The following is a 12,768-nucleotide window of genomic DNA, read 5'->3' on the forward strand; positions in this document are numbered from 1 at the left end:
TGGCTTTCCCACAAGACCAGAACACAACTTTCCCAACACCCTTTTTGTAGCCTCAGCTAGTCGTTCACGTCGTTGAATAGAAATCTTGTCGTCGTAGGGCCAGCCGCCGGAGAGACTTGAAGCAAGCCACGATGGATATAGACTGACGCTGGCCTACTAGGACTTCTCCTGCCGAAAGCGATTGTTCGGCTTCAAAATGCGCAAGAAAGATCAAAAGTCTTCAAAGTCGGCAGCGTTCCTTTTGGGCATTTCTCCTATGGGCGCACCGAAGTTGTAACTCCTTTTCGTTTTGAGTCTGATACCGGGAACTTGCGGTTCAGCCGAGCCTGGTCCTTCTTCGTCTACTGCTGGGTCGGCCGGTAAAGATGCTGCATTGTCGAGAGGGTCAAGTTCGGACTCGCTGGTATCAGAGGGGGGGACCCCTTGCAAGACGGCGGGCCGCTGGTCTTCAGGATGTTCACTGATCATTTCGAGCTTCTCCTGCAAGGCGTCCAACATGCTTGATGCCTCGGATCTATCGGGGCGAGGTGGAAGGAAAAGGGGCTCCTGCATGGCCGGATCTTCGTCCTCCTCGCTCGCTTCACTCGCTGCGCTCGATTCACTCTGGACTGCGACTTCGTCTTCCACGGGAGCAGTTGGCGGTGGAATGGCTTTAGGAGTTTTGTCGCCCGGGGTATGCTCCAAGCTGAAAGAGCCAGCTCCCGGCGTGTGTCCTGCATGTCTCCGATACGCCTCAGGCGGCGGTGAGAGATGCGCGACCGTGGACATTGGTGACGGCGGCTCTTCTTCAATGTTTCCCATACGTGCACCACCGCCGACTACCACACGTTAGTCGCTGATGACGCAGAGCTGGATATTTCGACTAACCTGTAGCCATGCCATCGAATCCGTGGTGAGTGATAGTGAACCTTGCCGGCTGAAACTGGAAGCCGGGGAATCCAGGATGACTTCCCGAGGCGGTTTGGCGTGACGAGCCTGCTTGGGTAGGCGGGCTCACGGAACAGCCGTTCTGGCCGACAGAGGGCGGACTTTTCACTGGAGACACTCTGCTGCTAGCGGCGGAGGGCGGAGAGACGATATGGCTGTGGAAGCTGTTGGGGTCGCCGATGGCAAGCTCGGCCTGTTTCAGCTTAGTGGTCATGACGAGCATTTCCTGCTGCTTCGAGTCCAGAGCGGCTCGTAGGCGAGCGATATCTTGCTGATAGAGATGGCGTTCTTGTTCCCACACCCTCCTTTCGTTCTCAAAACTGCTGCGCGCGCTGGCCAGCAGCTTCCTCCACTCGTCGGACGCGACGGAGCCCACGCCGTCGGGATGGAGCACAGAACCAGGCGCAACTTGGGCGACGCCATGGTCGGGCGGCGTAAGCGGGGATGCGACGCGGTTCGTGCCGTTGCGCGAGCTCTGGCCGGACAGCGGTAGGGGGCTTGCCGAAGGGACGCTTTCGCGGGCGGGCACCGAAGTGGGTATCATGGCGGGATGGGAGACGAGGGGCGGCGGCAGCGAGGAGAAGGGGAAGTACAGGGCGTCGTTCGGAGTCGGCTCGAAGGCGGCGGGCGGCGAGCGTATCTTCCGCGGGAGCGTGAGCGGTGTGCCGTTTGCTGTGTGGAGTCGAGGTCAGCGGGCGTCCGCTTGGCCGGTCAGGCTGGGAGTCATCACCGTTCGGCATGGCTTGAGCGCGGTCTGGAGAATGCAGGCGGGTCATGGCTGGGCGGGTCAGAGGCTGGTTGGGCGACGTTCGCTGTCAGAAGCAGCGGGCATGACGCAGCATGCCACCCAAGACCCTGCCCATTTGGCAGAGTATGTGCTAGATTCCGATTCGGCTGGCGGCCGGTTCCTGCAGATCCTGGGCCTTGGCGCAGCAGGGCGCAACGTGGGACAGGCATACTGTGCCTGCGTTTCTTCGACTCTCGGACTCTCGCTGCCGGGTTCGGGTCGCAGGCCCAAGGTTCCCAAGCTTTTGGTGATGATGCAATCCCGCGCGCTCGTCCTCTCCACCAAGCCGGGCGCCCGCCTGCGATACTCCACCCTCCCCGCATCGCCTGAACACGGACCCTTCTCCACCACGTTGCTCGTGTTCCTCAACGGCTTGCTGCTGCCCCGATCCTCGTGGATCGCCGCCATCGACAGTCTCGTCGCGACCCGCTCGCCCCAGCAACGGCCGGTCCCGCACCTTCTGACGTACGACCGCTACGGCCAGGGCGACTCTGACCCGGATCCAACTGATGATCCGCGGTCGCCGTATGGCCATGACGCACGCGATGTCGTCGCCGACCTGCACCGCTTCTTGCTGGAGGCCTGCGACGCCCACTTGCCCGCGAGCCTGGACGACATGACCGTGGTCTTCGTCGCCAATTCCATTGGTTGCCCTCTTGCGCGCCTCTACGCTGCAGAACATCCCGGCCGTGTTTCCGCATACGTGTTTCTCGACTCCATGATGGCCAACACCGACTTTGTGTCGCTGTTCCCAGACCCGGATGCTCCAGCCACTCTCCCTGCAGGAATCACCGTTGACGAGCTTCGCAAGGCGAGGGAAGGGTACAGACGCATGTTCCATCCGACTGTCCCCAATCCAGAGCATTTCGACAGGCGCAATCTTCCAATCCTGCTACCAGAAGCAGACGGGCCTCAACTACCTGCTGATCCCAAGAACGAGAATCCGTATTTGATTATCGTAGGCCACGATCCAGATGAGTTTGCAGAGCAGGGCGAGACGGTATTTCCACCCCCGCCCCTTCCAGCCGCTCACATAGAAGATCATCATGAAGCATGAACCAGATTCTTTCTGCCGCTCCGTGGCTAATTTTCCATCACAGGGGAGTCTGCATGTGCCAAAGGCATTGACAAATGCTTACATCAATCCCGCGTGGCAGGCGTATAACAATGGGCTAGTTCAACTCACCAGAGAAGACTGTCGCGTGAAAGGACCGGTGATTGCGAAGAAATGTGGCCATTTCATTCAAAGAGATGATCCAGAATTTGTCGCAAAGCAGCTCAGTGAGCTTCTGGATAGACTCGGGTGAATTTTCATGACATGTCCTTCGATTTTAAGTCTATTGACCATCCAACGTCCATGTCGAGTGTGCGGAGATAATCAACCTCAAAATGACAACCAGCTCGCGTGATTGCAGGTGAGAAGGGCAGCGAAATGCAGACCCAGCCCAGGATACATGCCAAAGCTGCAGGAGAGCCTATCCGCACGTTGGTTTAGAGTTTCTCAGAGCGGGGGACGAACGGCACCAGCCCTGGTAGCACCGAACTGAGTCTGGTACCGGTTGGATCTTGACAAGCGTGACAAGGTGCATATGGTTGGAGGTCCCGTTGTCATTCGAAACTTATCTTGAATCAATCGTTAGCTCATCTAGCATGCGTAAAACTTTGCGTATAGATCACTCTCGCGGCACGATGGAGGATGTGCACTGGCCGTGCCACTATCTCTTGCGCGAGCAACCATCCCAGCCTCGAAATGTTGGCACCATTGGTGCGTGCGAACGTAGCGAGGGAGAGGGTTACACTGTATCAGGAAAAGATAGGAAGTTTGAAACCGGCGCAAGACCGCAATGTTCGGGACTTGGATGGTGGCGAGTGGTAGGTAGCGGCCCGCCGCTTGCTTCTTGGAGCCAGACCACATCCCTCGCGGCGGCACGCGGCGATCCGGGGCCGTGTTTCATACCTCATTCGTCAAGCTCCGTCTGCTTGTCATTTTGTAAAACAAAACGATTTTTCCTAAATTGGGTAAGGTAGAGGCGTTGGCACTGCAGCCCTTCCCAGACAGCATTTCGTCCGACAATCAAGAGACTATTCTTTTTTTTTCCCCCTTCAACTCCACCGGACTGTGTCGATAATTTAATCAGAGTTAAAGACGTATTTTATTTGACATGACGCCCGCTTTAGGGTTTGCATGTTGCCAATTGACGATCAGGGAACCGAGTAGACGGAGGAGTGTGGTGTGGTGACGACGAGACAAGAAGGTGCGGGGGAGGATTGACAACACCAGGGTCTCGCAGCATGCGCAAGCGTGATGATTGGCGACCGGCGCAGGATACCGCACCCTTTATGTCGACCCAGTGCGGGGGCTCTGAACCCGCCCTGCGCTCGGAACAGACTCCGGGCAGAAGGTGTGCATCCTGGAGGCGGAGCCGCATGGCGGAGGTCTGGGCTGGGGCTGGGGCTGGAGAGACGCAGGCACGAGGAGACCTGGCCCGCATGCTTCGTACTGCATGGGCTGCCGCTGCTCTGCCGCTGCTCTGTCGCAGCTCTACCGTTACTCTGCCGCTGGCCTGCCACTGTGACTGGTTGCGAGGCAGAGAGATTCTCGCTGTGGCATGGCAGCCCGAGAGGCACGCTTGGGAAGGATTGAAGCAGTCTGATTGGGCCGGAAGTATTGTCCGGGCAGGACTCGTCACGGCCGATGTGGAGTTTTGCTACCTGCACCGTGGCTTCTCCCAGATGCCGCCATTCGCGTGCGCCTGGCCAAGGGGGGGCCTCGCGCTTGCCACCTGGGACGGGCGAGAGCTTGCCGGGTGGATGCGCGACTCTGACGTCGAAGTTAGGCAGTGATGAGGATGAAATTGCAGACGGTTGCCGGTGGCCGTGCACTGCAGTGCGAGCTCCCCGGTCGTGATTGGCCTGCGGCGGCTTGCAACCAGCTCTAAACATCGGGGACAAGGACATCCTGCCGGCTTCGCGAACCTCATCGCGCGGCCGCCCTGCGCGGTGTGGGAAGAGGGAAATCGGACCTCCTCGCCCTGTCGCGCCTCTCTCGCATGCGCCACAACGCCGGAACACCAGTCCACGCCATTCCCACCACGCCAGCGCCACTCTCGTCAAAGGTTCGCTCCACCCGCTGTCGTTCGCTCGCGCTGGGCCGTTGGACTCCGCGGAACCTCCGTCTGCTTGTGTGGAGGCCGTTTCTTCCGCCTCCCGCGGCTTCCATCTCTCCCAGCACCCACATCCTTCGCCCGGTTTCGCTGGCTGCATGAAAGCCTCCGCAACACTATGAGCGTCTTCTCGCCACATGCTGGGGACAGCCTATCGCCCCCTGACCCCTCGGATGGCTCGCTTCGTCGAGAGCGCGCATCCATTGCCGCCCAGGCTTGCGAGACCTGCAGGGCCCGCAAGTCCAAATGTGACGAACGCAGGCCGAAATGTGGTCTCTGCCAGCGTGTGGGAGCCGAGTGCCGCTACAGAGAACCGCAGCCCACCAAGTAGGTTTTGTCCCCGCTGCGCCATCCGCGATCCGAGCTAACGGGATCCAGGAAGGACAAGACCATGGTCTACATGCTGGACGCGCTTCAGCGTATCGAGGCAAAGGTCGACCATATAGGCAGATCGGTCGAACCCGAGAGTGGTGCGTATGAATCTGGTCCCCACACATCCCCACCCTCCAGCCGTCTACCTTCAATTGGCAGCGTTTCGATGTTGGTGCAGGATCAAACCGTCCGCGATCAGGATCGCCCGCCTCGCCAAAAGACCCAACCTCAACACCCACTGGACACAGCTCGATGGTTAGCGAACCGGATCCCAACCGCCCAAGTCTCTTCATCGCACAAAGTCTTTCTTTGGCCTTTCATTCACGCCCGTCTGGCCGAGTTCGATGTGGATGTGGCGAAGGACCTCCAGGCGCTTACCCAGGAAGGCACGCCGTGGTTTCTGAACCACGAGCTGCGAAAGCACCCACGGCCCTTGCCCTGCGACGCCCGCCTGGAAGCAGAGCCGGTGCTCGATATCTCAGCTCCCGATGCCGCGAGAAGAGTGCGATTTCCGAGACTCACCTACGAAGAAATGAGAACGTATACTGTTCATTACTTCAATACGTTCAACGTGTTGTACCTGATTCTCGACCGGCGGCATTTCACGGACATCATGCTGCCAAAAGTTGCCAAACACGGGTTCGGAGACGGCGATTACGAGTCAATAATCTGCCTCCTGGTATTTGCCCTGGGTAAGGTGGCACTGGACGGAACATGGTCGGCGCCAGTCGACAATGGGATGCCGTTCGAAAGCGGCGTGCGAGGGGGCACGCATGATAGACCACCGGGGCTCGATATCTTCAATGAGGCTCGTCGGCGGTATGGCTTCGTAGCAAATGAATGCTCGCTTGAGTCCATCCAGATCACATTACTATTTGCGTAAGTTAATTGGTCGCACCGGCGGGGTAGGATGTGTTCTGAATTGCGCAAACCTTAGAGTATATTACGAGTCTTGTGGCAGACACCTGGTAAATCTACCGGCCTCCGATCTGGAATTTTAGTGTTCCTCTGCTGACCGATTGCCAGGACTTTTGGCGTGCTTCTCGAGCGGCGTCCACTAGCTTTCAGCTTCTGATTAGAAGGTAAACGGTGGCTTATTCTCAGCCAGGCTGATGCATCCCTGTTGTTTCTGACAATCGGCAGCTCCCAGATCGACTGGTTTACGGAACGAGGAAACCTTGTGAAAAGGCTGTACTGGACGTGCAACTCCATCGAGCAGTACTTACTATACCCGATCCCAGTGGCAGCCAAGAGATGCTAACGCGTAGCATAGCTGGTATCATTACGATCTCGATCTTCCACGCACGGGAGTGTGCGACCATGAGGAGGAAATCCCCCTTCCCGGTGAGCTTTGGGGCCACAGGACAGAAGAAGACCAACAAACGGTCATGTACTTCCTTGCGATGATAGCACTCCGTCAGCTGGTGACACGAGTACACGAGACAATATTTGAAGGTAAGTATAGAGCGTCGTGCTTTATATTGCCACCAGACTGCACATCACGCGCTGGGATTTGGGCGCATTTTGTTGGAAGTCGGAGTATACTCCGGATTAGATGCCACGCCCCTTGCGGGCCTAGTTTTCAGGTCTCCAGACATGGGCTAACTCACCTCGCCACGCAGCATCCAAAGCGACGTCTGAGATACCCGAAGGATATGATGGTCCGCCCACACATGTTATACGTGAGCTTTCTCGCCAGCTCGAGTCCTGGCGTTCCATGTTACCACCGCCCCTACAGTGGACCGACGAACCACCCGAGGCCCGGTTCCAATACATTCAGCCCGACTCACCGGAGACCGTGAGATCTTTCACTCCAGACAGCACTAGCATCCCCTCTGAAAGCCCCAATGCGCTGGATCTCGCCACCGCACATCTGCGTTCGCGGTACTACTACGCGCGTTTCATCTTGTATCGACCTTTCGTGTTCAAGGTGCTCCACTGGCCGGCACAGACGACGGATGAAGACCGACAATTCGCGGGGATGTGCATCAAGAGCACTCTGTTATGGCCGATTGCGCTTGCGTCCCCTAAGAACCGCAAGAGACTGGTGCCATACCTGTTTGTGTGGACGCAGAACTTCATCAGCATCCTGCTCATCCTGCGGGCCACAACGGTTAGTGCTATTCTCACGGATGTCTGCCGGAAGACGATCGACAACACTGAACTGATGCTCACCGTCGAATCTCTCCTTGAGTGGCTTGCCGACGTGCGAACAATCGATGGGGTTGCGTTGTGGAGCTGGAAGATATTAGACCCGTTGTTCCGCGACGTCTTCCCACACAGCTCTGTCGCCAACTCCTAAGCATCAGCATACAGTCGGTATGACGAAGGGAGGAGGATGAGCGGAATGCTCGACAAAAGCGCTGGGTTGAGAGGCGTGGCCCGCGGGGAGGTCCGGTGCAGCCATTCAAAAGTAGCAGAATCGGCCAAGAGACGAAACCGCGGTTTGGCCGTAGACGGCACGGTTTCCTTGCCGCGTAAGAGGACGCCTGCCTATGCCCTCTATTCATTTTCCAGGTAGCTGCAAGCGTGCGTTAACGACTTCACGACACCATCTGAAGTTCTCGAAGCGACTTTCAGCGTATTGGCGCTTCATGATTTCGAGAGTCTTGGTCGGAACAATCGTTTTGTTTGGGGAGCGAGGGTACTATACCCGTTGTTGGACCCTGTGGGGACCGTATGTGGTATGGTGGCGCCCGGATTCTCGGCTCTATCACGCCAGGCATGGAGACGAGTACAGCAAAGATGGCGAATTTCGGACTTTCATTCCCTTCTCTCGGTTCACAACATATACACGCCTTCCATGAGAATGCCTATCAGTACATCTAGGGGTGGACCAACAGTCCGCCGTTCACTGCGTAGTACACAAAAGCGCTTACATTACAATTACCATGCACAGCGCTTGCCTCGTTCGCGTGCTAAATTTAGTCGAAATATGGTTTCGCTCCCCATACTGCCGGGTTTTGAGGCTGTGAAAGGCCAGCCGCATGGCGCGTCACCCCCGCGCCTTCCCGCGAAGCTCCTGACATGAAAGAACGCACCAGCACCCCGCCTACGCAAAACTTCTTTCGAAAATGGCGACCTCAAAGATCATCGACGGGAAGAAATATTTCATCCCGCTAGGTATGTACATACAATGCAGCCAGCGGCTCACGCGCGCGCATCAATCAAGCTAAAGCCTTTCGTGTCTCCCCTCACGCCTTGATGATAACGATGATGCCAGAAAACAACCCGAAGGTCTTCTCGCACCTCATCCGCGCCCTTGGCGTCTCCCCGAAGCTCGGCTTCCACGACGTCTACAGCTTGGACGAGCCGGACTTGCTCGCGCTGGTGCCGCGCCCCGCCCTCGCGCTTATCTTCATCGCGCCGGGCGAAATCTACCACGCCGCGCGCGACGAGGAGGCCGCGCGCACGCCGCTCTACGACGAATCGGGCGAAGGGCAGCCCGTGCTTTGGATGCAGCAGACCATCGGCGAGGCGTGCGGGCTCATGGCTCTGCTGCACGCCGTGTGCAACGGCGAGGCGAGGAGCTATATCGCCCCCGGCTCGCTGGTCGACGAGCTGCGGACCAAGGCGCTGCCGCTGGGCCGGGACGAGCGCGCGCGTCTGCTGTACGGGAGCGAGGCGCTGGAGAAGGCTCACGCGAGCGCGGCCGTGCTGGGCGACACGGGCCCGCCGGAGCTGGGGACCGTGGCGGAGGGCGCGTTTGTGTGCTTCGTGAAGGGCGATGACGGGCACTTGTGGGAGTTGGCCGGGTACGCGAAGGGCCCGTATGATCGGGGCGCGTTGGGAGAGGAGGAGGATATGTTGAGTGAGAGGGCGTTGGGGCTGGGGGTGAGGACTTTCTTGGAGAAGGCGGGTGGGGATGCGAGATTCAGTCTTGTGGCATTGGCGCCGAGCGAAGAGTGAAGGGTAAGATAATATTGCTGTCTTGGGGCGCTCGTTGGGAGCTTAGATGGTTTCTTTTCTCTCTTTCTCTTTTTTTTTTCTTTCTTTTCTTTGCGTACGAGAAATCATGCTCGTGGTGCTTGACCGGGTGTCGGATAGACGCTTCGGCGGTGCAATGGAGTGCTTCCTGTTGTGGACTCTTTGACAGTTCCCACGTATCCGAAGCAAGCCTGCGGTTTATATCTCCTCATTTGGCGCGCTCCATCGACAGTGGACGTCCACTGGCATATTTGGATTGGCCTGAAGATGGATACTAACAACGGTACCCTGATAATGTCGATCGTGCTGACTGAGATATACCTCCCTCACATTTGAACACCTACCCTCCGAATCTGCCCATTGCCGTATGGCTGAAGATATGCACTGTATAATTGAATGAAAAAGCGATGTAAGTCATACATCAGCTGAACGCAGTAATCCACTGACGAAAAAGTACGATACGCATCGTAAGACAAATCGACAACAGTGGCTGTTGTTTCATATTCCTGATAATCAGGCTTGGGGGTTTAACTAAGCATTTTCCCCGTATTCTCATTCGTTATTTGGCATGGCAGTACACAACAAGTCGTTACGGCCACGATTCGGATTGGCTCTAGCGTACATTGTTTCCTGTCTTGCTATGTTCCCACATTCATCTGCAGCTTTAAAGCCTACCGAGTCTTGATAGTACGTGGATTCGGAACAAAATGTAGGGCACGACGTTCGTTACCAACTAAAGATTACGATTAGAGGTGATGATCTTTGGAGATTCATGTCTAAGTGAGTGCTGGACACAGCCCCAAATACAAGCCCATGAACTTGATCAAATCTAAATTTAAAACAAACTTATCTCTGTGAGATAGATATGGCTCGAACTTTTTTTTTTCACCCACTGTGCTACATGTTCTGCCTGAGGCGTCAAGCCGGGTAATGCTCGGTCGCTAGGCGCGTTTTCAACGCGACCATCGCCGCAGCGGCGGTGCTGTTGCCGGACAGCTGCTGCTCTCGCACCTCACTCACCTTACCCTTCACTGCTGCAGTCACCCACCACCGTTCCTTCCCGTTTGCACCTGCAGTCGCGCTAAGTCGCACGCGAGCAGCACCCTAATTTCTTGCGCGCTGCGCACCTTTTTCGACATGTAAGTCAACCAAGCAAGCTTGCCCACCTCCGCCGATCCAGAATCGCGCCCACCATGTCTGCCTGGCTCGCCAATCCGCCGGCTCCGACCGCTGACAAGCAAGCGCGTACGAGCAGGTCTGAGCCTCTCAGGGAAAGCTTTGACGGCATTTACCTAGACCTTTCGACGCAGCCGGGACGATGCCGCTTCGCTGAAGGCGGTCTTGGCTGGAAGCCTTCAGCCGGAGGTGATACATTCACCTTGGACAGCAATAACATCACACTGGGACAATGGAGTCGCGCCTCGCGTGGCTACGAGCTGAGGGTCTACACTAAGAATACCGGCCTCATCCAACTTGATGGCTTCCAGCACGAGGTAAGAACAGTCGCGCCCGCCGCAAATGTTTCAGTGGCGCTGACTTGCTTAGGACTTCGACCGTTTAGCCAAGGTCTTCAAGATGTGGTATAGCATCAACCTCGAGAACAAGGAGCACGCCCTCCGTGGTTACAACTGGGGAAAGGCCGAATTTGGCAAGTCGGAGCTGTCGTTCAACGTCCAGAGCCGCCCCGCTTTCGAGCTGCCCTACTCCGAGATCGCCAATACGAACCTAGCTGGAAAGAACGAAGTTGCGATCGAGTTTTCGCTCACCGGAAATGGCGAGGACACCGGCACGAACGGCCATCTGGGCGGCGCCAGGGCTCACGGCAAGAAATCGGGCGGCGCGAGGGACCAGCTCGTAGAGATGCGCTTCTACATCCCCGGAACTGTGACAAAGAAGGAGAAGAAAGAGGACGGCGAGGACGTTTCCGAGGGCGATGAGGAGGAGGAGCACAATGCCGCCAGCCTGTTCTACAACACGCTTATCGAAAAGGCAGAGATTGGCGAAATTGCTGGCGATACCTTCATCACCTTTGAGGACATCCTGCATCTCACGCCCAGGTACGTAGCCTACATCCGTGTTGATGTATTTCTTACTGACTCCGCGACAGAGGTCGTTTTGGTCTGGACATGTACGAGACATCGTTCCGTCTTCGTGGCAAAACGTACGACTACAAGATCCAGTACGATGCGATCAAGAAGTTCTTCGTACTACCGAAGCCCGACGACATCCACCAACTTATCACAATCGGCGTCGACCCGCCTCTTCGCCAAGGTCAAACCAGATACCCTTTCATCGTCATGCAGTTCAAGAAGGACGAGGAGCTGGACGAGCCGGTTCCGCTAAACATCGAGCCCGACGTGCTGGAGGAGAGATACAAGGGCAAGCTCGAGGCTCAGTACGAGGGACCGATCTACCGTGTCGTTGCACAGTTGCTCCGTGGTTTGTCGGGAAGGAAAACGATTGCGCCGTCCCGGGACTTCGTCAGCCACCACCAGCAGAGTGGTATCAAGTGTTCGATCAAGGCCAACGAAGGCCATCTCTACTGCATGGACAAGAGCTTCTTGTTTGTGCCTAAGCCGGCCACCTACATCTCTTTCGACCAGATCACGGTCATCACCATGTCCCGTGTAGGCGGCAACCTGTCGTCGAGCCGCACTTTCGACATCACAATTCGGATGAAGAACGGCTCGGATCACCAGTTCAGCAACATCAACCGGTACGTGGACTGATAACTGCGACGAGAGCATAGCTAATTCTGTGGCACAGTGAGGAGCAGACGCCCCTTGAGGATTTCTTCAAGATCAAGAACATCAAGACCAAGAACGAGATGGTGGACGATGTAAGCAGCATGGTCTCGCACACTGGGACATTCGCTAACAAGAACATAGTCTGGCGCGCTCCTTGCGGCAGCTCTCAACGACGACCTGGACGAGTCGGACGACGAACAGGTGGCAGTCAACCGTGGCAGCGCAGACGAGGACTCGGAAGAACTGGACGAAGACTTCATGGCCGAGAGCGAGTCGGAAGTGGCCGAAGAGTTCGATTCAGAGCACGAGAGCAGCGGCGACAGCGACGAGGAAATGGGAGAGGCGGATGCCGAGGGAGACGAGGACACGTCGATGGTGGAAAGACCAAAGAAGAAGGCGAAGACGGACAACTGAGGAGGCGATCGGCGGGTATTTCGATTTCCAGAGCGGAGGTTCCAGAGGTTGCATGACGAGTACCCAGGGAGCACCGGGTCAGAGGCGTTATTTGGGGGCCGCGCGGGAAAAGACAGCTTTCTTCATATTACTTCGTAATAGATGTCATGGCCGGCTGGATGGATGAATTGCTGGCGAATCACCTGGCAGGGAAAATGGAATGGGGGGCGGAGAATATGCGGCGTAGGTCCCCAGCGCCCCAGCGCCCCGCATTCGTGCGTGGTGCAGGTTGCCTGTGCGTCGGGGCTCGACCACGAAACGCTTCTCACCCACACCCAGACCACCTCATCCCGGCGCCGCTCTCACCTCCGGAATGCGCTTTACGTCCAAGGGCTCCCTGAGCGTGCGTCTCTGCGGACAGCTTGACAGATGAGGTCGCGAACAGGCTGGT

The 12,768-nt window shown here is 57.0% G+C and overlaps 4 protein-coding genes across 4 annotated transcripts; all 4 read left to right on the forward strand.

Moving 5' to 3' along the window:
• Window positions 1-1,757: 1,757 nt before the first annotated feature.
• SLS55_000642 (uncharacterized protein) lies at window positions 1,758-2,920 on the forward strand (the record flags this gene model as incomplete). The annotated part of the gene is made up of 2 exons (XM_066772152.1): window positions 1,758-2,714; window positions 2,891-2,920. 2 exons carry the CDS (start codon window positions 1,758-1,760, stop codon window positions 2,918-2,920), a joined length of 987 nt encoding a protein of 328 aa, XP_066637431.1.
• A 2,076-nt stretch (window positions 2,921-4,996) lies between these two features.
• On the forward strand, window positions 4,997-7,552 carry SLS55_000643 (uncharacterized protein; the record flags this gene model as incomplete). Its single annotated transcript, XM_066772153.1, has 6 exons — window positions 4,997-5,205; window positions 5,257-5,348; window positions 5,535-6,129; window positions 6,524-6,635; window positions 6,873-6,932; window positions 6,989-7,552. 6 exons carry the CDS (start codon window positions 4,997-4,999, stop codon window positions 7,550-7,552), a joined length of 1,632 nt encoding a protein of 543 aa, XP_066637432.1.
• A 772-nt stretch (window positions 7,553-8,324) lies between these two features.
• On the forward strand, window positions 8,325-9,159 carry SLS55_000644 (uncharacterized protein; the record flags this gene model as incomplete). Its single annotated transcript, XM_066772154.1, has 2 exons — window positions 8,325-8,373; window positions 8,474-9,159. The coding sequence occupies 2 exons, from the start codon at window positions 8,325-8,327 to the stop codon at window positions 9,157-9,159; spliced, it is 735 nt and encodes a 244-aa protein (XP_066637433.1).
• A 1,211-nt stretch (window positions 9,160-10,370) lies between these two features.
• On the forward strand, window positions 10,371-12,338 carry POB3_1 (FACT complex subunit; the record flags this gene model as incomplete). The annotated part of the gene is made up of 5 exons (XM_066772155.1): window positions 10,371-10,670; window positions 10,723-11,234; window positions 11,285-11,893; window positions 11,944-12,016; window positions 12,066-12,338. 5 exons carry the CDS (start codon window positions 10,371-10,373, stop codon window positions 12,336-12,338), a joined length of 1,767 nt encoding a protein of 588 aa, XP_066637434.1.
• Between the last annotated feature and the right edge of the window lie 430 nt (window positions 12,339-12,768).

This window comes from Diplodia seriata (assembly GCF_021436955.1).
Source record: "Diplodia seriata strain FDS-637 chromosome Unknown scaffold_1, whole genome shotgun sequence".
NCBI lineage: Eukaryota > Fungi > Ascomycota > Dothideomycetes > Botryosphaeriales > Botryosphaeriaceae > Diplodia > Diplodia seriata.